The following is a 26,520-nucleotide window of genomic DNA, read 5'->3' as shown; positions in this document are numbered from 1 at the left end:
ATAAATTCATTTCTATTCCAATTAGGAAAGAAGGTCAAAATCGGTTTGAACTCACATGAAATGGACAATGACATTCACTCCTAGTTTTGCCTCAGGACTAATGGCAATTCGTCCGACCTCTGTCATAATGGAGTCTGGGCCCCATGGGCGTCCCATAGAACTTCACGTTGATTAATTCCTCCAGTGACATCACGCTGATTAGAAAGGATGAACAGGAGATGGAGAATGTCTAGCTTTTATAAGACACTGTCACTTCAGAGGAGGGCAGACGAACCATATGAAGGTTTGGCAATCAACCACTTCACAGAGTCTTCCTAGTTACATGAAAGCCTTACACAGCACTTCCTTTCCTAGGGCTCCTGTAACAAACTATCACAAACTGAGATGCTTAAAGCAACAGAAATGTTTGACTCACAGCCCTGGAGTTTGTCTTTTCTCCTGCTTGGCTTTAGCCAGCACCACTCTCTGGGGACTCACAGAATGCCTGAGCCACAAGCATGGAACCCAATACAGTGATCCAGCCAGGGGACCCATTTTAATATAGCAAAAAGGAACAGGACAGGGGTCAGGACCTTGAAATCCTCGGGTCACAATAACACAGTGCACCGTATAGATGTCAGCCTAACAGTGTTGGCATGGTCACCAAAGGCACTATTGACTCTCCAACTTAGCGGCAATATTGTTCCTGGATAAGCTGTATCTTTTACGACACCAGGGATACAGCAAGTGTCTCTCTGAACTACAAGCTATGGCTGCCACCTAGGCATTCTGTGCTGCTTATGTCCAAGGAACGGCCGGCAAGAAGAGGGGACGTGATCTCATGAAGAGTAAGATGCTGATGGGCAAAAAGGAAAGAGCTTCAGCACAGGATGGGGCGAGGGAAGAACAGGTGGCCAGTTCAGGGGACTCACCTGGGCACCTCTTCGTACATCCTAAATATTAAACAAAAATGACAAATGTGTCAACTCTGGCCTGAGTAGAGTAGGATTTACCAGGGCCTCAGCCCTCTCCTAGAGGATTTGGATCACACCATTGACCCTGGGTGATGACAGCCTGTGGCAGGGAATTGAGGATGGAGAGCAGCAGAAGATGCTGAGAACTGGTCCTGCCCCTCCCACCAACCCAGTGATGGGGGCAGGAGCTCCTCTCACTAACTTGCTCCTCTGAGTCTCCACTCGGGAAGCGGGAAGCGAGGCCTCAGGGACCTGAAGGAGGTGCCCCAGGCTGCGTAAGGCTCCTCCGTCTGTCTTTCACAATGGCCAACTGCAGCAGTGGGATGCTTGCTCAGATGTCCCCAAAGAAGGGCCTTTCTGCCAGGTGTCAGGAGCCTGGTGAGCTGACAGCTTCCATCTGTTAACCCTTTCAGCTCAGCCTCGTCTTTCAAATCAACATCCTGTGGCACACCCAGTGCTTGCTGGGGCACCACAGGGCAGCTGAGGTCAGCACTTCATCCCACACAGAACAGCCTTCACTAGGGAGCTCTGCGCTGTGTGGAGTGAGCCTCTGCAAGTTCGGTGTCAAGGCTCTGACTCAGCTCGGCCCTACTCCCTCCCTCTCCCTTTCACAGACGTTACTCCCCAGGGAAGCCTGTGCTCCCCACTCTGAGTGTCTGCTTCCTGGAGAGGCTCCTCTGCCACAAATCACAACCGCGTTGGAAAGCCACAAAATATGAGAATAACTTAAAAAAAATGATACTTCAAACTAAGCAAAAAAATTGAAATCATTTCATAGAAAACATATATAAATTTACTCAGTTAAACATCAAGTGTATGGTGTTCACTTGTGATCATAAAATGTTACCCAAGGATGAAACAAGCAAATGAGATCAAGCCATGTTACATGGAATAGATTTGGGGCTTTTATCTAACTTTATCTCCATAAAACTAAAGATATTTAGTATCAGTATTTAGTATTTCATTAAGAGATATTTCTATCTCCTACTGTTAAAAAATTGGAAGAGATAACAATAAATCATACAAGAAAGTAGAAGTTAACAGCTGATAAAGTGATTAGATCTTAAAAGCTCACCAAGGACAGTGTCCAGCCTGAGGGCTGATTCAGTTATAACTATTAACTAGAGCCTCCAGGAAGGCAGTGTCACAAACACTGGTCAGAATCAGTAGAAATTCTCCTTGTGGATGGAAATTCTCTAGATCTTATACCAACAGCCACCTCAGTGGAAACCATAGCCAACCCCTGGGGGGAGACGATACTCTGTGGTGACAGAGAGACATTAGCTGCACTCCCCCCAGCCCTGCTTTCTGCACTTTACAGGTTCTGTCATGCAGCGATTCCAACCAGCCAGCATGAATCTCAGTGGAGAAGAAATGAGAGAGGTTCGCATGGTGAGTGGAGCAAAGGATGAGGGAGCCAGAGGAGAGAAGAACCTGCTCTCTCCCCACTGACCTGCCCCGCACCCCCAGTGACTCAGTTAGTGGCCTCTAGCTAGCGCAGCTTTGGGGGAAGAAATATTGTAGAGGAAAGAAGTTAAGCTACGAATTAAAACAAAGAGGTAGAGAAAGTGATTTGTGAAGGAGGGGAATTGAGGCCTCCGTGTGGATGTGCCCAAACACATCTTTCTTTGCTCATTACACTTACTTAGTTTTTTTCTTTTTGAGAGACAAGTTCTCCCTCTGTCATCAGCATGCAATGGCATGATCATACCTCAACTGTAACCTTGAACTCCTGGGTTCAAGCAATCTCCTACGTCACCCCTGGAGGAGTTGGGACTGACTATGGGCACACACCACCATATCTAGATAACTTTAAGTTTTCTTTGTACAGGCAGGGTCTTGCTTTATTGCCCGCCAGTCTCTAACTCTCAAGCAATCCTCCCACCTTGGCGTCCGCCTTCTCCAGCTACTTGGCATTCTAGAGTCAACTTAACAGTTATGCCTTGAGAAGAGCTTTCTCCTTCCTCACTTTCCTCCCAATGTATCACTTCAGGGTGTCACCACAGTATTTGCAATTGCATTGTCATCTTCTGTATAACTCGTACCCTGTAAAAGTCACCCTTTTAAGGTACACACAGCAATGGATTTTAATAGTTTTGCAAAGTGATGTGAGCACCACCACATCTAATTATACTTGTTATCACAGCAAAAGAAACCTCATCTCCATTAGCAACCGTTCTCCCGCACCCCTCCCTCCTATCATTGGTGACCGAGAGTCTACTTGCCTCTGGGTGTACTTGTTCTGAGCGTTTCATATAAATGGTTTCGTAAATGTGTGGTCTTTTGCGTCTGTCTCCTTTCACTCAATCTAACATTTACAAGGTTTGCCCATGTTGTAGGATGTAACAGCACTTCACACCCTGGTATGACTGATTAATATTCTGGTAATATAACACATTTTTTATCCATTCATCAGTGGATGGTCATTTGAGTTGTTTCCACTTTTTAATTATAATAAAGTTAATAATGCTGCTGTCTATTTTTGTGTATGAGTTTCTAAGTGAACCTATGTTTTCAGTTCCCTTGGGTATATGCATGACAGAATTGCTGGGTAATTTGGTAACTCTATGCTTAACTTTGTGAAGGACTACCATAAATGTTTTCTAATTTCCATTTTCCTTTTACACCAACAATATAATTATAGTAGAACTTTCATAGTTGACCACCTCCCTACATTGACCACCTTCTTAAGTTGACCTAATTTTCATAGAGCAGACATGCACCACACGTACATATCAGTTCTGTAGGCCTAGTTCTTTATGTTGACCACCTCCACATATTGACGGATGTGGTACAGTCCCCGGGTGGTGAAAGTACAGAGGTTCTACTGAACTTTCATTCATCTGGCCCTCAAATTTCTTGAGGATGATAACTGAACCTTGTGTTCTATCATATCCCCAAAGTGTATAGCACAGGGGCTAATACACTATTGTGGTCTATAAATATTTGTGAATAACTGAAAAAAAAAATTTTTTTTAGCTTTTTGCCTTCTTCTGGAACCTCATCAGAATATTCCTTCCCAATATCTTTAACTTTCATTTCTTCCAGAGGTCCTCAAACTTTTTAAACAGGGGGCCAGTTCACTGTCCCTCAGACAGTTGGAGGGGCAGACTATAGTTAAAAAAAAAAAAAAAAAAAACTACGAACAAATTTCTATGCACACTGCACATATCTAATTTTGAAGTAAAAAAACAAAACGGGAACAAATACAATCACACCGCCTCATGCAGCCCGTGGGCTGTAGTTTGAGGACCTCTGCTTCAGTCTTTCCCCTATAAAGCTATTGTAAGTAGCTTCTAAATACCAGCAAGTCCTTGAAGTGAGTACAGTCAGATCATGATCTACTTGGCGTTGCCCATCTACACATAAAAGAGATTAATGTAAGATAATCTGATAGTAAAGTATTTCTGAGTTAATACCAGTTGGCAGGAGTCAGGTGCTCATGCATATTTTCAAAGTGATCTTCTAGCAAATATGGCACAGGACATATTAATATTTGACTCTCAGACACCCTCTTCTGGCCCTGCTATCAACAGCACTAAATGACCTGGCAGGGAAGGGAGTGAAGTGGCCCCCACATGGGGCAACATAGGGGACCCATCCCATTACAAAAGCAAGCAGAGAAGACCTGAAGATGAAAAGAGCCTTCCAATCCCAGCAGCTTTGGGTACAAATTAGCCTCCCCAAAGTGGCACTTCAGTAGCCTGATGAATTCCAGCTCTGGCCAGTTAAAGAGACCATCATTGCATGTCGGAAATACCCACGTTGATCCTCAAACACAACGTGGACATGCAACACTGGGAGAACTGATGCTGTAAATACGGCCACTCCTCTGGATCTGAAATAAGCTCTATCTCTTATGAAATCACATATGAATATGCATGAGTTCCTTGCAAAATCTCACGAAAATCCTATCACTTATGCTCCTGGTAGACATTCATTGACTCCCAAAAAGAAAAGACATTTTCTGACATGTTATAGAAGACACATTATATTGTACACATAAAATATGCATCATTCCAACTTTTTAGAAACAGAAGTTTAGCATGGGTAAATTGCATAAGTTATTGAAATTCTATATAAATTACCTGTGGTAAGAGAAATGCATACCCTCACACAAAAATGGGATTAAGAATGTCCATTTTCTAATCCCAAGAACTTGTGACTATATTATACTACGTGCCAAAAGGGATTTTTGTAGATTTTAAGACTATACACTTAAAAACAGGGAGATAATTCTGATGATTAGATGAACCCAGTGTAAGCACATGAGCCCTTCGGAGGAGAGAGTTTTCTTCTTTGACTGAACTCAAGAAAGATGCAGCAGAAGGGGAAGATGGAGAGATCTGGGGTGTGGGGGTCTTGATCCACGACTGGAAGAGGGAGGGGAAAAAGCCTGGGAAGGAACATAAGGGGCCTCTGGGAGCAAAAAGCAGTCCCCAGTCACAGATGACAAGGAGATGAGGAGCTCAGACCAACAACCACAAGCAATTGAATTTAGCCAACAACTTGAATGAGTGTGGAAGCGAGAGTCTCCAGGCAAGTCTTGCAGACAAGAGCCACATCCAGCCAGCACCACAAGTTCAACCTCATAATATGCTGAGCAGAGGGCCCAGCCGAGCTACACTGTGATGTACAAAACTATGAACAAAGAGAGAGGCGGAGCATGATGGCAGACGCAACGGACATGTAGCCCACCTCTCCCAAGTCATCAGGTAAGAGGAAGGGAGTCTGGACCTTTTCCCCATATGGATTATTGGTGTGGACAGACAGCTGGAGACGCACAGCAAATTGGCGGATTTCTGTATATGAGGTGTAATTTAAAACCACGGACTCTGTTGTAGAGATTTTCCCTGCTTGGCTGTGCTGGCTGGCAGGACCCTCCCTCACGGATAACAGCAGCTTGCAATTCCTGGCAAAACCCAATTGATGAAAATTTATTCCTGAGCTGAGTTTGGCAACCAGAAAGGGGTGACGCTCAGAGCCACAAGGGGTTAAGCATCCCAATGGAAAACTGAAGGGAAGGGATCCCACCCGGGAAACAGACATTTTGAATTGTCCCAAATGGCGGACACCTTCTCCCAGAACAACACGAGTGATTAAATAGACCAGACCATTCCTGGCGGGGAATATTGGTGTGGGCTGGCAGTTCAGGCTGTGCGGCAAACTGGAGGGTGGCTAGACTCAAAAGTCCAGATTCAAAAGTGAGACTCTGAGCCACAAAATCTGAGGAAAAGGTCTCCATGCACTGCAGCCAGGAGCTGGTGGCAGCTAGAGCCAGCACAGCCAGCCCCTCCCCCACAGCCAATTGCAGTTGCCAGTTTGCGGGAGAACGTGGGAGTAGAGTGGAAAGATTTGTGAAGGTGGACTCTTACACAGAGTTGGGAGGTCGGATAGGAGTGCTGTCTGGAACAGAACAGCCAAGGTTGGATAACAATGCCACGGACCACCCAGTCGGTGGGCTTCAGTCCGAGGGAGAGCAGGGAGAAGGAGCGAGGAAGGTTGAGAGGTCAGCGCAGGAATGACAGTCTGACACACTACAGGTTGGAGTATGCAGCTGCAATTTTACTGAGAGCACATGTTGGTATTTATACATTTTCTTTACAGGGTTTAAACAATGCACTTTTTATTTTGTTTACGCTTGCACGTTATCTTTGTGCCCAGATATGCGGTTATGCGGTTTATCATGCATTACATGCTTTCAAGGCCACTCTTCGGAGGGTGGTGGTTATCAGTGAAACCTGCTTACTTCTTTTTATCTTAAGAATGTCAATGTTTGCAACTTTTCTTAGCTCCCCGTAATCTTTTAAAAATAGCTTGACATATTCCTTATGTATAATGTTTGACTATTTCTATATATTTTCTATATGTTTTTATTTCTATTAGTAACTATACTTTGATTCATAATTGAATGCTTGTTAAACATTAAACTACTCTATTGATTTCTATTAATTATGAAAAATTGGTGAAGTAAGATGTTTTGAACAAAACCTTATTGTGGGAGGTTATGTAAAGTTGTACTATATCTGGATCAATAGCGCATTGTGTTCATTCGTGACAAAGTATATATTGCTCATTTATCAGTATAAACAGACCTCTCACACAGAACAACAATCACATGAACATATTTCTACTAGATGCCACAATCTTTAAACTTAAGCGGGTAACTGAGCATGCTAGGCAACATTTCTGATGCTGTGCATACTGGGGGCGCTGGGGGCAAAGCTCCATGGAGCACAATCCACCTTCCCGTCATTCTAGAACGCGGACAGCGCCGCCTCACTACGTCTGTGGTGCCGTGGGTGCGGCATATCCCCCTTTTTTGTTTTTAAACCGCAGTTCAAAGATTTCTTGGCGAATAGAACTAATAGATGAGAAAAGACATTGAATAAGACAAGGTAACAGTAACATGACACAGAATAAAAGACAGCTAATAATAGCTATGAACACAATATATTGGATTCAGTCAAGAGGATTGAGTGCTTTAAATCTGTTGGTTAACGATTGGGCCAATGTATTGAGAGAAGTTACTGGTAAATGAGCTTGACTCATGGTTGTAATATCTTGTTGTAGGCCGTGGAGATCATGTGTTATGTCATTGTCTTTCTAAACACCTTGTAAATGTGTTTGTACCTTACTCCATGACTCAGATATGTTATATGGTAAAGGTGTAATGCAAATAGCTTGGAAGGCAGAATGACACTTTGTTTGCAGTTTCTGTTGTATGTACTTAATGTCCTGACCTAAAGCTAAAACTGCTTCTTCTAACACATTTAATTTGGCTTCAAGTTTATTATTAATACTAGCCTGTGTCATTAAGGCTAAAGTTACATTACTGCTAAGAGCATTGACATAATGTGCTGTTTGCACTTGTTGCAGTAGAGCTGTAGTAGCTATAGCAAAAGTAGTGATTATAGAAATTAAAGCTGCAATGCCTAAAATTAACACTGCCACAAACCTCTTAGGCCTAATTAATTCATTAAGCGTTTCCAAAACTTGCAATGCTTCATTATCATACCATGGATCATCTTGTAAATCTACAGGTAACATTACATATGAAGGTCTCTTTACAATTAACATAACATTTAGTAATCTATTACTAACATGAAATATATCAGCAGAAGCAATACAATTGGTTATTTTACAAGAGACACAGGTTATTTTATAGGAATTTCTTTGTTCAGTTATTTAAAAGTTTCATTAAAGTTTAAATATCCTAAGGTTTGTAATTGATATTTCTATACATAACGCTTACCAGGGTCATTGGGAACAGGAGCATTCGTCAGAAATACTTTGAAGCTGGTTTTCAGGCAGAATGGCGGTGCTTGTTCTTTGAGGGAAAGACAAATGGGGAGTGAGTCTGTTCTACTTGTAAAGTTAATGAAAGAGGAAGCGTGGCCCCGCGATTCTGAATTCTGAAAACCTTCTAGACGGAGAGTGTCATTGGTTAATATTTTAACCGATTCCTGATCAAGTCAGCCTACAGGATGTAGCAAAGGTGGATTGGGAACATATGCTTAGTAGGCGGTGCTTTCTACTTTGGGACTTGAAATGAGAGTTAAGAAAGCTATAAAATATATGCAAGGAGTCAGGGATTTTCCCTGAGAAAGTAGTAGTTGTTTGGCTTGTTGAGTAAGAGTTTTAACTTGCGTCCAGGTGATTTTGTTCGCTATCGGCGAGTGCACTTTCATTTTCTCCAAGCGGCGGGTGAAATCCTGTAGCGGCCGCTGGCGCCTCCTTCTGCGTTGTCTTTTCCGAATTTGAGTCAACTACTCCTGGAATAACTTCAAAGTTTTTAGTATAATTTGAACTTCTATCAATTATAATTCCAACCGTTCCAGGCAAAAGTTGCCCTTTCACTGCAGTGGGGATTAAAGTAACACCGTCTCATTTGGATAATAAGACATTCTTTTCACTTGCTAAATTTAAACCTGCACTTCCAGGTGGGCTTCTTTGGAGATTATGAATAGTGAATTCAGGTGCCTGAGGATTTAAAGTGGACGGTTGCTGCATGTCCTGCAGTGCGGCACGATCTCCCTTGGGGTCAGGGCTGGGAGAATGCCCCCTGTCTAGTTTTTTGATTTTCTCATTTCCTGTTCCTCAGGATCTGAGTCACCCTTGTCATTATTTAAGGGGGTTCCATCCTTATGAAACTTTGATTTACATTCATGTTTCCAATGTCGCCCCTTTTTACAACGAGGGCATAAGCCGGGCGGTTCCCCCCTCGGCTTATTGGCATGGGACCGTTTACAGTCCTTCTGCATATGTCCTGGCTTGCCACAATTGTAGCAAGTGTTAGCAGGGGCTCTTGGCCCCTTACCTCCTTTATTGAAGGTATTTTTAACGTAGGCGCTGAATTTCTGACCTTGCATTGCTGCAGCATAGGCCATACCTTGGACTATAGCTGGTGAGGCATCCATGCATGCTTTGATGTAATCTGGCAGAGTACCTGCCTTTCTCAGAGGTCGTATAAGATCTTGACACAGCGTGTTGGCATTTTCCCAAGCTAATTGTTTAAGCAACAATGATGTGCCCTCTGACGGTGGGAGCATCCTATTAATGGCTTCCTCCAGTCTTGATATAAATTCCTGGTACGGTTCTTCAGTACCTTGTCTAATGTTAGCTAAAGTGCCACCCTTGGCACCTGGAGGAGGGATTCTGCGCCAGGCGCTAACAGACCCTTCCTCCACGAACCAAGGGCTGACAAGCTTAATAAAATGCATAAGATCCTCCAGCCGTTTGAGGGACACATTGAACCCGTTTTTAGCCAACATACGCTGTAACATAATACTCAGCATTCTTTCTCCTTTAGTCAATGCGTGCCCCATGAGTCCTGTGATTACTTACACTTAACCGGTCAGCCTTTACCGGCGGGTCTGCAGCTCCCTGGTAAGAGCCGTCCTCAACCTTGGAAGAGAGAAAAGGGAAAGAGAGAAAATTACCTGTCCTTCAGGTCCCTGTTCGGGCGCCACCTGCCACGGACCACCCAGTCGGTGGGCTTCAGTCCGAGGGAGAGCAGGGAGAAGGAGCGAGGAAGGTTGAGAGGTCGGCGCAGGAATGACAGTCTGACACACTACGGGTTGGAGTATGCAGCTGCAATTTTACTGAGAGCACATGTTGGTATTTATACATTTTCTTTACAGGGTTTAAACAATGCACTTTTTATTTTGTTTACGCTTGCACGTTATCTTTCTGCCCAGATATGCGGTTATGCGGTTTATCATGCATTACATGCTTTCAAGGCCACTCTTTGGAGGGTGGTGGTTATCAGTGAAACCTGCTTACTTCTTTTTATCTTAAGAATGTCAATGTTTGCAACTTTTCTTAGCTCCCCGTAATCTTTTAAAAATAGCTTGACATATTCCTTATGTATAATGTTTGACTATTTCTATATATTTTCTATATGTTTTTATTTCTATTAGTAACTATACTTTGATTCATAATTGAATGCTTGTTAAACATTAAACTACTCTATTGATTTCTATTAATTATGAAAAATTGGTGAAGTAAGATGTTTTGAACAAAACCTTATTGTGGGAGGTTATGTAAAGTTGTACTATATCTGGATCAATAGCGCATTGTGTTCATTCGTGACAAAGTATATATTGCTCATTTATCAGTATAAACAGACCTCTCACACAGAACAACAATCACATGAACATATTTCTACTAGATGCCACAATCTTTAAACTTAAGCGGGTAACTGAGCATGCTAGGCAACATTTCTGATGCTGTGCATACTGGGGGCGCTGGGGGCAAAGCTCCATGGAGCACAATCCACCTTCCCGTCATTCTAGAACGCGGACAGCGCTGCCTCACTACGGCTGTGGTGCCGTGGGTGCGGCATAACAATTAGGTAATAAACTTTTTTTTTTTTTTTTTGGACTGCACATGTTAGAGTTTATTTATTGTCGATTATGTGCCAGACATTGTCTAAGGACTTTACCCATAATACCAAATTTAATTGTCATTGCAACCCTATCCTGTTTTTTTTTGTTTTTTGTTTTTTTTTTACAGAAACTCCAAAATGGTGATCGGCCAGGTAGGGTGGTTACCGTGGTAACAGTGTAAACTGTGAATCAGGTATAAGCCTGGTAATCACTCACAGCACCACCTGGTGTCCAAAAAGTATATTGCATATATTTCTACGAAAGTTGATCCCTACCTAATACATATAGATGTATATTTCTACATATATACAAGAATAATATTTTTGTAGTTGGTGCATTTTTTTCTTTCTCTTTTTTTTCCTCATCATTTTCTTGGAGGAGCTATTGTTAATTTTTTTATTTTTTATTTTTATTTTCTCTATTTTTAATTTTTTCTTTCATCTCTTTTAACTTTTTTAGGAACACCACTTTTTTTCCCTTCTCTCTTCCTCTTCATCCCTTCTTATGGTTTATGAGAGTGCTTATGTCGGATTTTTAGACTTTTTTTGTTTGTTTTTTACCTTTTTTTCAATTATTTTACAATTATCATTATTTTTATTGTAGTTTTTTTTTTTTTTTGGTTCTTGTCTATATGTCTATGTGTTTCTGATTGTTCGTGCATCTGTGGGCTTGTGTGTCTGGTAGCCTTTTTTTCTGTTTATTTGCTCATTTGGTCTCAGTGTGTTTGGTGTTTTGCTAAATCCTCGGGTTGGCTATTTTCCCTAACTCCAATTTTTACATTCAACAAGAACAAGAGGGAACAGGGAATGACAGCTGATTGGAGCCCGCTCTCAATAGAAGCTCCAGTCTGGAGGGAGAGATAACAACCAGAAAGAACCCAACAAAGCCGAAGGAGGGGAGTCGAGCTGAGAGATGAGTAGATAATTTCTTGTCTTCCCTGCTGAGGCAAGCTTCGACTCTAAAGAAACAATTTTCAGCTTCCCCAAGATGGCTGACTGAAGTCAGCTTTCCACAGAGGCTCCCATCCAGAAGGACAGTTAAAGGACAGAAATTTAGCTAGTAACCTGGTGCATTAGACCTGCACCAAGAGAGAAGGTAGAAAAACGCACAACAACCCCGCTGAGGCGAGCTGCAACCCCAATGATACAAACAAAAGGTACAAAATGCATCACCAAGAGGACGAGAGTTCCCTCCCCCATGAGAACAGCTCGGAGTGCCCCACAAACAAACGAGCAGAGTTCAAAGTTCCTCCCACTACACTCCACAGGAGATATCCTCTAAAAACTGGACCTACCTCCCCTGCTAGGGTGCCACGGTGTTCTCCTGCCAGGCATAAAACTGTATGAAACTGTATATATTCTCTACCTCCAATTCTGAGATCCCGCATTCCCCTCCACTCTCACTCTGAGATCTGGAGGCCTGTCCCCCAGGAGTCCAGATTCTTGGGTGATTTCTTGAGAAGTGTGGACAGGGCCTAGACTGCAGCTGGTCAGTGCTAATTCTGCTACACAGAAGTGAGGAGAGGACAGTCGGCTGAGAGGGAACCATGCCAGAGCGGCAGAGCCCCGAGGTGCAGAACAGCATCTGTTTTTGGCAACAATAGGGCTCACTCCCGGATATTCCAAAGCCACATTCCCTGTCTCCCTGGGCAACCAGAGGAGGTCGGGCACCTTCTTAGGTGGCAACTACTGCAGAACATATCTGAGACAGAAATGCAGGCCCCGTGAGTAAAGGGTTTGCCTGAAGTGGTACCAGCCTAGGTAGAGCACGGAGACTAGAAAACACATGCACAAATCCGGGAAATTCCCAGGGAAGGGCTGACCCAGAGGACTGCTTTACTGAGCCTAAGACACACCCAGCCCTCAGGGGATCATCAGCCTATAGACAAAGGAAGGCAGGAGCGTAGAACTGACAGCTAACTGTGCTGTGAACACAAACCTGCAGGAGCAAAGACAGGGCCTGAGGTGCAGTTTCTGGGAACTCAAAACAGCTTCTCTTCTGCAGGGAAATTTAGCCTGGACAGAAACAAATTCGCACAAAGTTGTTCTCTTCTGTCACTAACATCAATCAGGGGCGGGGCTAGAACTGAGTGAACTCCCACCAGCCTCCATCAAGTGCCCAAGGTTGTCAGGCCTCACATCTCCCTGCCAGATGGAGGCAGAGAGCAGCGGCCTGGCTGAGCAGATATAGATTTCCTTGTGATTCAGGCAGGTGCAAACACCTGGAGTACCTGCTCACTGGAGGCAACTGGGTCACAGCCCTGCGGGGCTATCAGTGACTGGGTATGACAGAGGTGCAAGGTGGGGAGGGAGGCATCCACCTTCCCAGACTAATCTATTTGCTGGGTGGGTCCTCCTGACTTCACAGAGCACTGGAGCAAGTCATATCTGAGTTGTCCCCAGACCCTGTGAACCAGTTGCAAGAGACGTTTTAAACTCTCCCAACTAAGACCAGTGCTGACTAAGACAATTGATTTGGACCTTTTGAACTGAGCCAATCACCTGAGGACCATTCAACTGGAGCCCTGGATGTGTGGTGGGAGGAAGGATTGATTTTCCTTTTCCAATTGTTGTCGGTGGGGGGGGGGTGTGACTTAATTGCTGGTATTTCTCCACAGTTGAGATTTCAACCCAGAGTAACTGTTTCACTAAGGTCAGACAGAGACCAGCTGAAAACAAGACAGAACCACTTAGCCCCACCACACTAAACAGATCCCCAGTTTCTCAGGCTGTAGCACTGTATGGCTACAGGGGAAAAATCAAATGGTGTAAAATAATCATGGGGCAGAATCAGCAGAAAAACTCTGGTAAAATGAATAACCAGAATAGATCACCACCCACCCCTAAGGAAAGATATGGCAGATGTAACTGAAGATCCCATTCATAAACAGCTGGCCAAATTCAGAATTTGGATTGCAAACAAGATTAATAGAATGGAGGAAAATTTGGAATTAGAAATTCAAGGAGCAATTCAAAAGTCAGAATTAGAAATTCGAGGAGAAATTCAAAAGTTGTCTCAAGAATTCAAGTAATTTAAAGACAAAACCATCAAAGATTTTGACGCACTGAAGCAAGAATTTGCAGCCCTCAAAGATCTGAAAAATACAGTAGAATCCCTCAGTAACAGAGTGGAGCAAGCAGAAGAAAGGATTTCTGACATTGAAGACAAAGCTTTTGAACACTCGCAAACTCTCAAAGAGTAAGATAAATGGAGACCAAAAACGGATAATTCTCTCAGAGAGCTCTGGGATAATTCAAAGAAGGCTAATATCTGCCTCATTGGAATCACTGAAAGTGATGAAGTGGCCTCACAAGGTACAGAGGCCCTTCTCCATGAAATTATGAAAGAGAATTTCCCAGACATGCCAAGAGATTCTGAAATTTAGATGGCAGACAATTTCAGAACCCCAGCATGACTCAATCCAAATAAGACATCCACAAGGCATACCATAATTAACTAAAGTTAATATGAAGGAGAAAATTCTGAAAGCAGCCAGATGTAAGAAATCTATTACCTACAAAGGGAAGAATATTAGAATGACTGCAGATCTCTCTGCTGAAACTTTTCAAACCAGAAGAGGGTGGTCATCGACTTTTAATCTCCTAAAGCAAAATAACTTTCAACCCTGGATCCTGTATCCAGCTAAACTGAGATGGAGAATTTATGATGGAGAAATCATATACTTTAATGACATTCATATGTTGAGGAAATTTGCCATAACCAAACCAGCTCTTTAGGATATTCTCAGACCTATCCTCCATAATAACCAGCCCAATCCTCTACCACAAAAGTAAACTCACTCAGAAAATTTTGATCAAACTCCAACTTCCAAATTGGTGAAAGGGTTAAAAATGTCCACTGGACTTTTGAAAAACTCGATACCCAAAATTTTACCGGACTTATAAATATTCTCCATTAATGTGAACGGCTTAAACTGTCCTCTAAAGAGGCACAGATTAGCTGATTGGATACAAAAACTCAGGCCAGATATTTGCTGCATAGGAGAATCACATCTTACCTTAAAAGATAAATATAGACTCAGGGTGAAAGGATGGTCATCCATATTTCAGGCAAATGGTAACCAGAAAAAAAGCAGGTGTTGCAATTCTATTTGCAGACACAATAGGCTTAAACCAGGAAAAGTAAGGAAGGATAAGAATGGTCACTTCATATTTGTTAAGGGTAATAGTCAATATGATGAGATTTCAATTATTAATATTTATGCATCCAACCAGAATGTGCCTCAATTTATGAGAAACTCTAACAGACATGAGCAACTTGATTTCCTCCAGCGCCATAATAGTCAGAGATTTCAACACTCTTTTGGCAGTGTTGGATCAATTCTCCAATAAGAAGCCGAGCAAAAAAATTTTAGATTTAAACCTAACCATCCAACATTTGGATTTAGCAGACAGCTACAGAACATTTCATCCCAACAAAACTGAATACAAATCCTGAATACATGGATCATACTCCAAAACTGATCACATCTTAGGTCACAAGTCTAACCTCAGTAAATTTAAAGGAATAGAAATTATTCCTTGCATCTTCTTGGACCACCGTGGAATAAAAGTTGAACTCAGTAACAACAGGAATCTGCATACTCATACAAAAACATAGGAGTTAAATAACCTTATGCTGAGAGATAGCTGGGTCAGAGATGAGATTAAAAGGAAAATGCCAAATTTTTGGAATAAAACAATGAAAACATGAATTATCAGACCTCTGGGATATCGCAAAGGCAGTCCTAAGAGGGAAATTTATAGTACTGCAAGCCTTCCTCAAGAGAACGGAAAGAGAGGAAGTTAACAACTTAATGGGACATCTCAAGCAACTGGAAAAGGAAGAACATTCCAACCCCAAACCCAGTAGAAGAAAAGAAATAACCAAAATCAGAGCAGAATTAAATGAAATTGAAAACAAAAGAATAATACAACAGATAAACAAATCAAAAAGTTGGTTTTTTGAAAAGGTCAATAAAATAGATAAACCTTTGGCCAACCTAATCAGGAAAAAAGAGTAAAATCTCTAATCTCATCAATCAGAAACTACAAAGACGAAATAACAACAGACTCCTCAGAAATTCAAAAAATCCTTAATGAATATTACAAGAAACTTTATTCTCAGAAATATGAAAATCTGAAGGAAATTGATCAATACTTGGAAGCACATCGCCTTCCAAAACTTAGCCAGAATCAAGTGGAAATGTTGAACAGGCCTATATCAAGTTCTAGAATAGCATCAACCATATGAAATCTCCCTAAAAAGAAAAGCCCGGGACCAGATGGCTTCACATCAGAATTCCCCCAAACCTTTAAACAGGAACTAGTACCTATATTACTCAACCTGTTCCAAATTATAGAAAAAGAAGGAAGACTACCCAACACATTCTATGAAGCAAACATCACCCTGATCCCCAAACCGGGAAAAGACCCAACAAGAAAAGAAAATTATAGACCAATATCACTAATTAATATAGATGCAAAATTTTCCAACAAGATCCTAACAAACAGAATCCAGCAACACACCAAACAAATTATGCATCATGACCAAGTCAGTTTTATCCCAGGGTCTCAAGACTGGTTCAATATACGTAAATCCATAAATATAATTCAGCACATAAATAAATTAAAAAACAAAGACCATATGATTCTCTCAATTGATGCAGAAAAAAGTTTTTGATAATATCCAGCATCCCTTCATGATCAGAACACTTTAGAAAATTGCTATAGAAGGGACATTTCTTAAACTGATAGAGGCCAGCTACAGCAAACCCACAGCCAATATCTTATTGAATGGAGTTAAACTGAAATCATTTCCACTCAGATCAGGAACCAAACAAGGCTGCCCATTGTTCTCCACTGCTCTTTAACATTGTAATGGAAGTTTTAGCCACCGCAATTAGGGAAGAAAAGGCAATCAAGGGTATCCATATAGGGTCAGAAGAGATCAAACTTTTGCTCTTCACAGATGATATGATTGTATATCTGGAAAACACCAGGGATTCTACTACAAAACTCTTAGAAGTGATCAAGGAATACAGCAGCATCTCAGGTTACAAAATCAACATTCATAAATAGGTAGCCTTTATATATATCAAAAATAGTCAAGCTGAAAAAACAGTTAAGGACTCTATTCTATTCACAGTATTCCCAAAGAAGATGAAATATTTGGGAGTTTATCTAACAAAGGATGTGAAAAATCTCTATAAAGAAAACTATGAAACTCTAAGAAAAGAAATAGCTGAAAATGTTAACAAATGGAAAAACATACCATGCTCATGGCTGGGAAGAATCAACATTGTTAAAATGTCTATACTACTCAAAGCAATATACAATTTTAATGCAATCTCTATTAAAACTCCACTGTCATACTTTAAAGATCTTGAAAAAATAATACTTCATTTTATATAAAATCGGAAAAAACCTCGAATAGCCAAGACATTACTCAGAAATAAAAACGAAGCAGGAGGAATCATGCTACCAGACCTCAGACTATACAATAAATCAACAGTGATCAAAACAGCATGGTACTGGCACAAAAAAAGAGAAGTAGATGTCTGGAACAGAATAGAAAACCAAGAGATGAATCCAGCTACTTACTGTTATTTGATCTTTGACAAGCCAATTAAAAACATTCAGTGGGGAAAGGATTCCCTATTTAACGAATGGTGCTGGTTGAACTGGCTGACAACCTTAGAAGACTGAAACTGGACCCACACCTTTCACCATTAACTAAGATAGACTCTCACTGGATAAAAGATTTAAACTTAAGACATGAAACTATAAAAATACTAGAAGAGATTGCAGGGAAGAGATTGCAGGGAAAACCCTTGAAGAAATCGGCCTGGGTGAGTATTTTATGAGGAGGACCACCCAGGCAATTGAAGCAGCTTCAAAAATACACTACTGGGACGTGATCAAAATAAAAAGCTTCTGCACAGCCAAGAACACAGTAAGTGAAGCAAGCAAACAGCCCTCAGAATGGGAGAAGATATTTGCAGGTTATGTCTCTGACAAAGGTTTAATAACCAGAATCCACAGAGAAACGTATAAGTAAGAAAAGAACAAGGAATCCCACCACAGGCTGGGCAAGGGACTTGAAGAGAAACTTCTCTGAAGAAGACAGGAGCACGGCCTACAGACATATGAAAAAATGCTCATCATCTTTAATCATCAGAGAAATGCAAATCAAAACTACTCTGAGATATCATCTAACTCCAGTAAGATTAGCCCATATCACAAATTCCCAAGACCAGAGATGTTGGCGTGGATGTGGAGAAAAGGGAATACTTCTACACTGCTGGTGGGAAGGCAAATTAATACATTCCTTTTGGAAAGATGTTTGGAGAACACTTAGAGATCTAAAATAGATCTGCCATTCAATCCTATAATTCCTCTACTAGGTATACACCCAGAAGACCAAAAATCACATTATAACAAGATATTTGTACCAGAATTCTTATTGCAGCCCAATTCATAATTGCTAAGTCATGGAAAAAGACCAAGTGCCCATCGATCCACAAATGGATTAATAAATTGTGGTATATGTACACCATGGAATATTATGTAGCCTTAAAGAAAGATGGAGACTTTACCTCTTTCATGTTTACATGGATGGAGCTGGAACATATTCTTCTTAGTAAAGTATCTCAAGAATGGAATAAAAAGTATCCAATGTAATCATCCCTACTATGAAACTAATTTATGGCTTTCACATGAAAGCTATAACCCAGTTATAACCTAAAAATATGGGGAAGGGGAGAGGGCAGGGGAGGGAGGGGGGAGGAAGGGCAGAGGGAGGGTGATTGGTGGGATTACACCTGCGGTGCATCTTACAAGGGTACATGTGAAACTTAGTAAATGTAGAATGTAAATGTCTTAACCCAATAACTAAGAAAATGCCAGGAAGGCTCTGTTAACCAGTGTGATGAAAATGTGTCAAACGGTCTATAAAACCAGTGTATGGTACCCCATGATCATATTAATGTACACAGCTATGATTTAATTAAAAAAAAAAACTATGAACAAAGCAATTTGTGTTTCTCTAGCACCACTAAGTTTGTGGTAACATGTATGGCAGCAATAAAAACTAATACGTCCCCAAATATCAGTGTGTTAAATTCCAACAGTTTATGATTCTGAAAACACAAAACCACTCGAATAGCGCTTAAAATCACACCTTCCCAGAAACAAGGCACATTCTACTACCAAATGTTATTTTTTATAATGAATACATGGGTCATTACACTCATAATTACGGGATTTTTTAAAGATGTTATATAATAATAATATACTGTTTACTAAGTAATTTCCACTCCAATACTGAGCACTCATTCATTTTAAAGAATTAAATAGATGATTGCTTTGTCACGTTTTTATAAAATTGCCTTATCAGTTTGATTCTGTTCATCTTAAGAATGCTTCTCTTTTCTTATATGTTGTAATATATTTTATTAGGTTCTTGTTTAACATGACCATAGATTATATAATAATATATAACATTAGTCATGTATTGATATACGTATCAGTCACATTAACAGAAGTCAGTGATTATTCATAAAGTTGAGTCAATCAGTGCTTGGAAATAATGTGAGAATATTAACAATGACAAAGACTTACAGGCCCCAAAAGTACAAAGAACAGCAAAAGTCACTTATGTTTTTAGTGTATAAATGCATAAAACCAATAATAGAGTTCCTTTCTTACAAGATTTTATTGGTATGAGGACTATATTTTGGTGCTTATAGTTCTCAAATGAGTAGCTCAAAGTCATGAGTGCCTTTATCGTGAGCACATTACAGTTGTTCCAGTTCCTAGCAGGCAGTACACGTGTGTAGGATAACCCAAGCTTCACCTGCTCAAGCCACTGTTTCCAAGTTACAACAATGCCAACAACATTGAGTTGTTTTTTTTAGAGACTCCAGAATATAACATAAACTCTTGATTTAGAGCTTGGACACTTACTTTTTCTGAATTCTTTCAGCCAGCCTTGCAATCTCTATAGATGCCTTCCTCGCTTCAAAATCTTCCCTTTTCACTATCTCTCCAGTCCCTCGATATCCTAGCTCCACCAACTGGCGGGCCAAGCTTTCATCCTAAAGAAAAAAATCAATTGAGTGCAAAGGATTAGGTTACGTTAAGTCCAAGTTGTAATTGAGCGCTTCACCCAGAGGGTGTGCTAAATACCCTTACATTGGACCCATTGGGTCATTTGTACCCTCGTACCAACCTGAAATTAAAAAAGAAAAAAGAAAGAACCAATTGGTAGATGTGTGGGAGAATATTTTACTTGCTCAGATATATACCAAGTAATTGTTAAAATGACAAATCATGCTTATTATTTTAAAATGAGACATTGGTTCGGCACCTGTAGCTCAAGTGGCTAAGGTGCCAGCCACATACACCAGAGCTGGTGGGTTTGAATCCAACCCAGGCCTGCCAAACAACAATGACAACTACAACCGAAAAATAGCCAGGCCTTGTGGCAGGTGCCTGTAATCTCAGCTACTTGGGAGGCTGAGGCAAGAGAATCGCTTAAACCCAGGTGTTGGAGGTTGCTGTGAGCTGTGATGTCACAGCACTCTACCCAGGAGGGCAGCTTGAGGCTCTGTCTCAAAATAAATAAATAAATAAATAAATAAATAAATAAGTCATGACCTATTAGATATGAAAATCCAGAAGTCTTTCTAACAATACATTTATACACACCAGATTTGGTCTTCCCATTCTCACAAGAGAAGAAAAGGAAATATCAACCGCTAAATTTTCTTTAAGGGGCTGGAGGATAAAAGTCTGTTATGTTTTACTTAAGAAAACAGCTGTGCCTAATTAACAGTGTATCTTTAAAACAATAAAATTAGCACAATAGTGCTCATACAAGAAAGACTTTTTAAAAATCTAGTACAAAAAGAGAACTAGGCGGCTTTCAGAAAGTTCAAAGTTTCAGAGACTTAATTCCTCGAAGTCAATTAACTGATGACTCAGAATATTGTAACTTCAAAGACAACGTGATGGATTTCCTACTTAACCACAAGGATGTTCTTTCCATACAATGTTGGTACTAATAAAAACAGTAAAGTAGGAACCCAAGACAATAACAACAAAAAACTTCAAATGGGGAAAAACTTAATCCACAGTATTTTAGGCCTTAAAGATTTCAGTTTCTTTAAGAACGGTCTCGCACATTTTTGCCACTTAACATGATAATCAAAAAAGAATATCGTTTCTCCATGATTTGAACAGGTATCATTTTGCATGAAGTTATGGTAAAAAGAGTAAAGTTTTGCATAAATGTATTTATGTATTAATAAAAGTATTATCATCTTAATGAATTATAAAATACCTGAAATATAATGAAAACATCATATATTTTATTCTTATATTCCCTTAACTAGTACATCACTATTTAATGCAAGAATTGTCTAACAATTAAATGAGAAAACTTAAGATGCACATGTAATAAACTATTCAACCCACGTGGCTATTTTAAAGTATGAGTATTCAAAAAAAAATTGAAAAAATAGATAGTATACGGCCAGGCATGGTGTCTCATGCCTGTAATCCTGGCACCCTGGGAGGCCAAGGCAGGAGGATCCCCTTGAACTCAGGAGTTCAAGTTCAAGACCAGCAAGAGTAAGACCTCATCTCTACTAAAAAATAGAAAATTAGTCGACTGTTGTGGCAGGTGCCTATAGTTACCTGAGAGGCTAAAGCAGGAGATCACTTGAGCCCAGCTGTGTGAGGTTGCTATGAACTAGGCTGATGCCACAGCACTCCACCTAGCCGGGGCAACAGAATAAGACCCTGTCGCAACAAACAAATAAAAAAACACTGCTACTGAGTGTCATGTAGCAATGTGTATATATTTGCCAAATTATTACAATGCAAAGCACTAGGCATTGGAAAACCCAAAACTGTTGACCTTGTTTCTGAGATGGTTCCCCTGCTTAATAGTCTTCCCTGTTTTTACCAGACAGCCTGAAACACAAAACTAAGCAAATGGCTCCCCCTAGTGGAATTATTGTTTCATAGAAAAAGCCATGCAGATTTGAGATTGGATTTACAAAAGTGAGATCACTTGAAAATTAATTTACTTAAATATATTACTAAAAGTGAGTCTAAAGAAAGGACCCTTAGCTCAGTGATACCGTGAGACTCTTCTTAAAAATATGAAGTTCTTGTAGTCAACACAGAAGTTTATATACTGAAGACAATTGAAAAGTAGCTGTATTTATTTTGTGTACTGAATGAATTTTGTATTCCTGTGTCCCTTACCCAGATTACACAAAATCATTTAGATCATCTGTGCTCGTGTGTCACAGTAGGTGGCAGAGTCTATTCACAACGCAAGCAGAAAATAGCTATTGGTTGCTTCAGCTGCCATTATCAAACCCTTCCTAAGCACGTGTCATCTCCCCGGGATGGTAACATACTTCTTTCTTTTTGCATGTGTATGTGATAATATATTTCTTGCATGGAAACATTTTAGTTAAGAGTAAAATTACCAGCCCAAAGGGAATACAATGCCCAAGATTATCCCAGTAATCTGAGGGTTTCTCGGGGTGTTTGGCTTAACAGAGAATCTTGACTTGCAAATTCTAACACAATTCTTTTCCCAACCTCCAAAACAACATCTTTAAGGGTTACAGAGAAAAAGTATCATTTAATGCCAAACACTAACAATTGGCGGCTCCCCCATTGCTAGAATCTAGAAGGATTTTTTACAAAATATCAGGTAGAAAGACTTGAATTGGAAAACAAAATCTGTAGGCCCACTTGAAAGCTAGTTTAAAAAAAAAAAAAGTGTGTATCTTTTCTCCATTTTCTGCCCTAGGATTCAAAAATGTGGAATTTATGAGACAACTGGAGGCGAGACACTCATCTCACAACTAAATGGGTACTATGAATCTCATTCTATCTTTTCCTACATAGAAAACTAATGCATTATTATTGTGAAAAAATTAAATAAGGCAAACATATAAACCCCATAACATACCATCAATGATCTTCCCACTCAGATCTCACTGAAATCCTTGCTACTGACATGTGTTTGGACGTGCTGGGTTTCTCTGAACAAAAGTAGAATCACTCTGTGTGAAATCTCTCGGGGCCTACTTCTTTGACATTTAACAATATACCTTGAACACCTTTCCATTAAATAGACATACAATAGCATTTTAATAACTACACATTCAATAAACTCTGTGAGGAAAGGTATTGTACATAACTCACTCTTGTGCTTTAACTTCACTGTCTTCCTAAGACAATAAAAATATACAAAAACTTTCATTTGATTTACGTTGATTTGATTGCTAGTAAGGTTCACCATCTATTCACACTTTTATCAGTCATGTGCATTTCTTTTTTAAATTGTTTTGAATTGTTAAATAAACACTTTGCTCATTTATTACTAATTTCTAAAACTTTATATGTTTATGAAATATATTAACTAAGTGGCTCTAAAATATCTACAAATATTTTTCCGAGGTCATGTTTTCCTGTAACTCTTTGTAGATTTTACACCTACGTTTTCAGGGCATTTGAAATATATTTCACTGTCTGGTATTGGAAAAAGAAATGCTTTTACTTTTTCAAGTTTTTTTTTTTTCTATTCTGAAAGAGACAGCTGTAACCACTAGTGAAACGGCTGCTTTTTCCTACTGACTTATAATTCCACGCTTTTGTACATCCGATTCTTAAATATAGAATCAATTTCTAAATTTCTATTTTGACTGTGGATTAGTCTCTGCTCTCTCAGCTCTGCCACAGATAATGCAGATGCTGCGCTCTCAACCGACACAGACAGGGAGAGAGCTCCACAAGGCGCCGGTCCCCCCACATTTCAAGCCTCACTTCCAGAAGCAGCCACTTGATTCAAGATAGGAGGATCAGAGTCAAGAGTGTTGAGAAACATGGCATATTCCAATGCCGTCTTCTACTGATTTTACTAATCTAGGGAATGCATGTTTCCTAATATTAAAATGATATGGCATTTAAAAAACAAGCCTATTTTAGTGGGCATCTCCCCCAAACAGACTTTGGGTTTAGGTTTATGTGCAGCAAGTTTACTGGAAAGCTCTATCGGGATTGTCACCTCAAGGGGGGGAGGAAGCAGGGTTGGACAGTGGGGATAATTCACTGCAAAGAGCCTCAGCAGTCCTGGAGTTAGAAGGGCCTTTTGGAGTTGTCCCAAACTGATGGGAGGTGGCCACATCTTTATAGCACCAATCATGAGCAGTAATTGGGTGAGAACCGCCCTCAGAAAGGAAGATGAGTTTAAAAGAAGTGAGTGAGTGGGGTGATGGCAATGAGTCTTGTTAGAGGTTTGTTGATGTTATGGACATTTCATAAGAGAGCTGTTCGTATAGTTGGTTTTCTCCATTATTTTGCAATTGCTTATTTACTTGATTTCTCCTCTTATCTTTGTTATTTCCTTTCATCTGTTTACTTGGACTTAATTTGCCCTTGTTTTCTAGTTTCTCCAGGTAGAATCAAGAGCATTAATTTTTAGATCTCCCCTTTTCCAAAATAAGCTTTTAAATCCATAAGTTTCCCTCCATATATTCCTTTAGGTCTATCCGAAAAATTTTTGATATGGTTTATTTTCACTTTTATTGAAATAAAAAAACTTTCTAAATTTTCCTTTTAATTTTTTTCTTTGACCCTGAGTTATTTAGAACAATGTTATTTAATGTCCAAATATTTGGAAAAAATTTAGGTATATTTCTGGGATTGATTTCTATTTTTAATTCTGTAATGATCACACAATATAATTCTGCATGACTTCAATATTTAAATACATCGTGGTTTGTTTTATAACCCAGTATACAGTTGTCCTTCATAAATGTTTCACGTGCATTTGAAAAAAAAAATGTATTCTATTATTGTGTATGTATTACTCCACAAATATCAAATTAGGCCAGGTGGGTCCTTAGTGTTCTTTTTTTTCTCTCTCTCTCTATACATACACATCTGTTTATTTGGTTTCCACTTTTTGCCTTCACAAAATTAAAAAGGCTTAACATTTAATAACAATAACAATGTTTAAGATAAGAACTAGAGATAAAAACCTCGTAAAGAATAAACAAAGATAAATATATTCAGAAAAGAAATCAGACGATTGCTGCAACGAAATATTGAGCAACAATAATAATAATAGTGCAAAAAAAGTAACATTCACATTGTCAGATAAAAGTACGTCTATCACAGAATGCTTTGACTCTGAGGTTCAGTATGGAGTCATCAGTTAATGTCTTCTTTTTTTTTTCCAAAGTCTCAAAAAATGGACAACTAATGTTTATAAATAAAAATAGAAGATAATTTCAAAACGAAACACATCATGCCAAATCTTATGGACAATAGAAAAAGAAGAAATACTTCCAAATCATCTACTTTATCTGGATTAATTTTGACCAAACTACATTATTTGAACAACAATTTTTAATTCAACTTGTTAATATGTTGTTTAGGATGTTGTATCCTCATTTATAAGTGAAATATGTTTGTAATTTACATTTATAATAATATATGTTTTCCAATTTTAATGTCAGGTATATCCAGATGAAGGTCCTTGGCGCTCTTTAAAGCTTCTATATCCTTACATATTTTCTATCTTCTGGGTCTATCAATTACTGAAAAAGAAATGTTTATGTCTAGTTATAATCATGGATGTGTCTATTTTTTCAATTTTTATCAGTTTTACTTCATACATTTTGAAGGTCTGTTATGAGGTACATAAATGTTTATTATAACATCTTGCTTAATTGACCCATATTTATAATTGACTACATAGATATTCCCTTTTTTCCCCTGAAATATTTCATGCTCCGAGGTCTGCTCTTCCTGATAGTAAGGTTCTCATTATAATTTTTCTATTGTTTATATTTGCATGACACATGTTTTCCATCCTTTTAATCTATTTGATTAATATATTTTATATTAAATTGTGTTACTTATATTTAAAGGAGACAGCATATATGCTTCCTGAATTTCTATTTATTCTGACAACCTCAACTTTTCAATTATAGTTTTAGATCATTTGCATTGAATGTAATTTTCAGTATTGTTGGGTTTTAATCTATACCTTATGATTTCATTTTTTATTTGATCTATTTATTTAATTTCTGTTGCAATGAGTGAGGTTTTTTTTTTCTGTTTGTTTGTTTTGTTTTGTTTTAGTATTTCATTGTTCCTCCGCTACTGGGTTGCGAATTATATTTCCACTTTATTTTTTAGTTGCCGCTCTAAATTTTACAAGAAAAACACTTCCCATATTACATTCTATCTTCAAAAACTTATTGTAACATTTCAAATAGAAGACCCACTACAACATTACACTCTCCTATCATTTGTGCTGTTATTATTTCATATTTTAATTCTATATAGGCTTCAGCCACAAAATACAATGTTATTAATTTTTTCTTTAAATGGCTCCTTTAAAGATAAAAAATTTCTTCACGTAGTTTTCTCTAAGTACATTAAAGACATTATAAACTGAGAGACAGATATTTTTTTTCACATACTTAACATTTCTGGTGAAAGTTTCCTGCTACACATGATTTTCTAGCTACCTAAATCAACATTTCTTGTAATGTACATTTGATACTAATAAATTATCTTGGTGTGGGTTTGGTTGAAAAAAACTCACCTTAATTTTTATTTTCATCTAGATTCAGT

The 26,520-nt window shown here is 39.3% G+C and overlaps 1 protein-coding gene across 1 annotated transcript in view; it reads right to left on the bottom strand.

Moving 5' to 3' along the window:
• The window catches only part of CFAP299 (cilia and flagella associated protein 299), a 512,688-nt gene that overhangs the window by 471,084 nt on the left and 15,084 nt on the right, over positions 1–26,520 (bottom strand). Inside the window, exon 2 of the mRNA XM_053594869.1 lies at positions 19,810–19,940. Coding sequence (XP_053450844.1) covers positions 19,810–19,940 — 131 coding nt within the window. The remainder of the gene's footprint in view (positions 1–19,809; positions 19,941–26,520) is intronic.

The sequence above is a fragment of the Nycticebus coucang genome, chromosome 1 (assembly GCF_027406575.1).
Source record: "Nycticebus coucang isolate mNycCou1 chromosome 1, mNycCou1.pri, whole genome shotgun sequence".
In the NCBI taxonomy this organism is placed as follows: domain Eukaryota; kingdom Metazoa; phylum Chordata; class Mammalia; order Primates; family Lorisidae; genus Nycticebus; species Nycticebus coucang.
The sequence above is the reverse complement of the archived record's forward strand: the minus strand, read 5'-3'. Positions and strand labels throughout refer to the sequence as shown.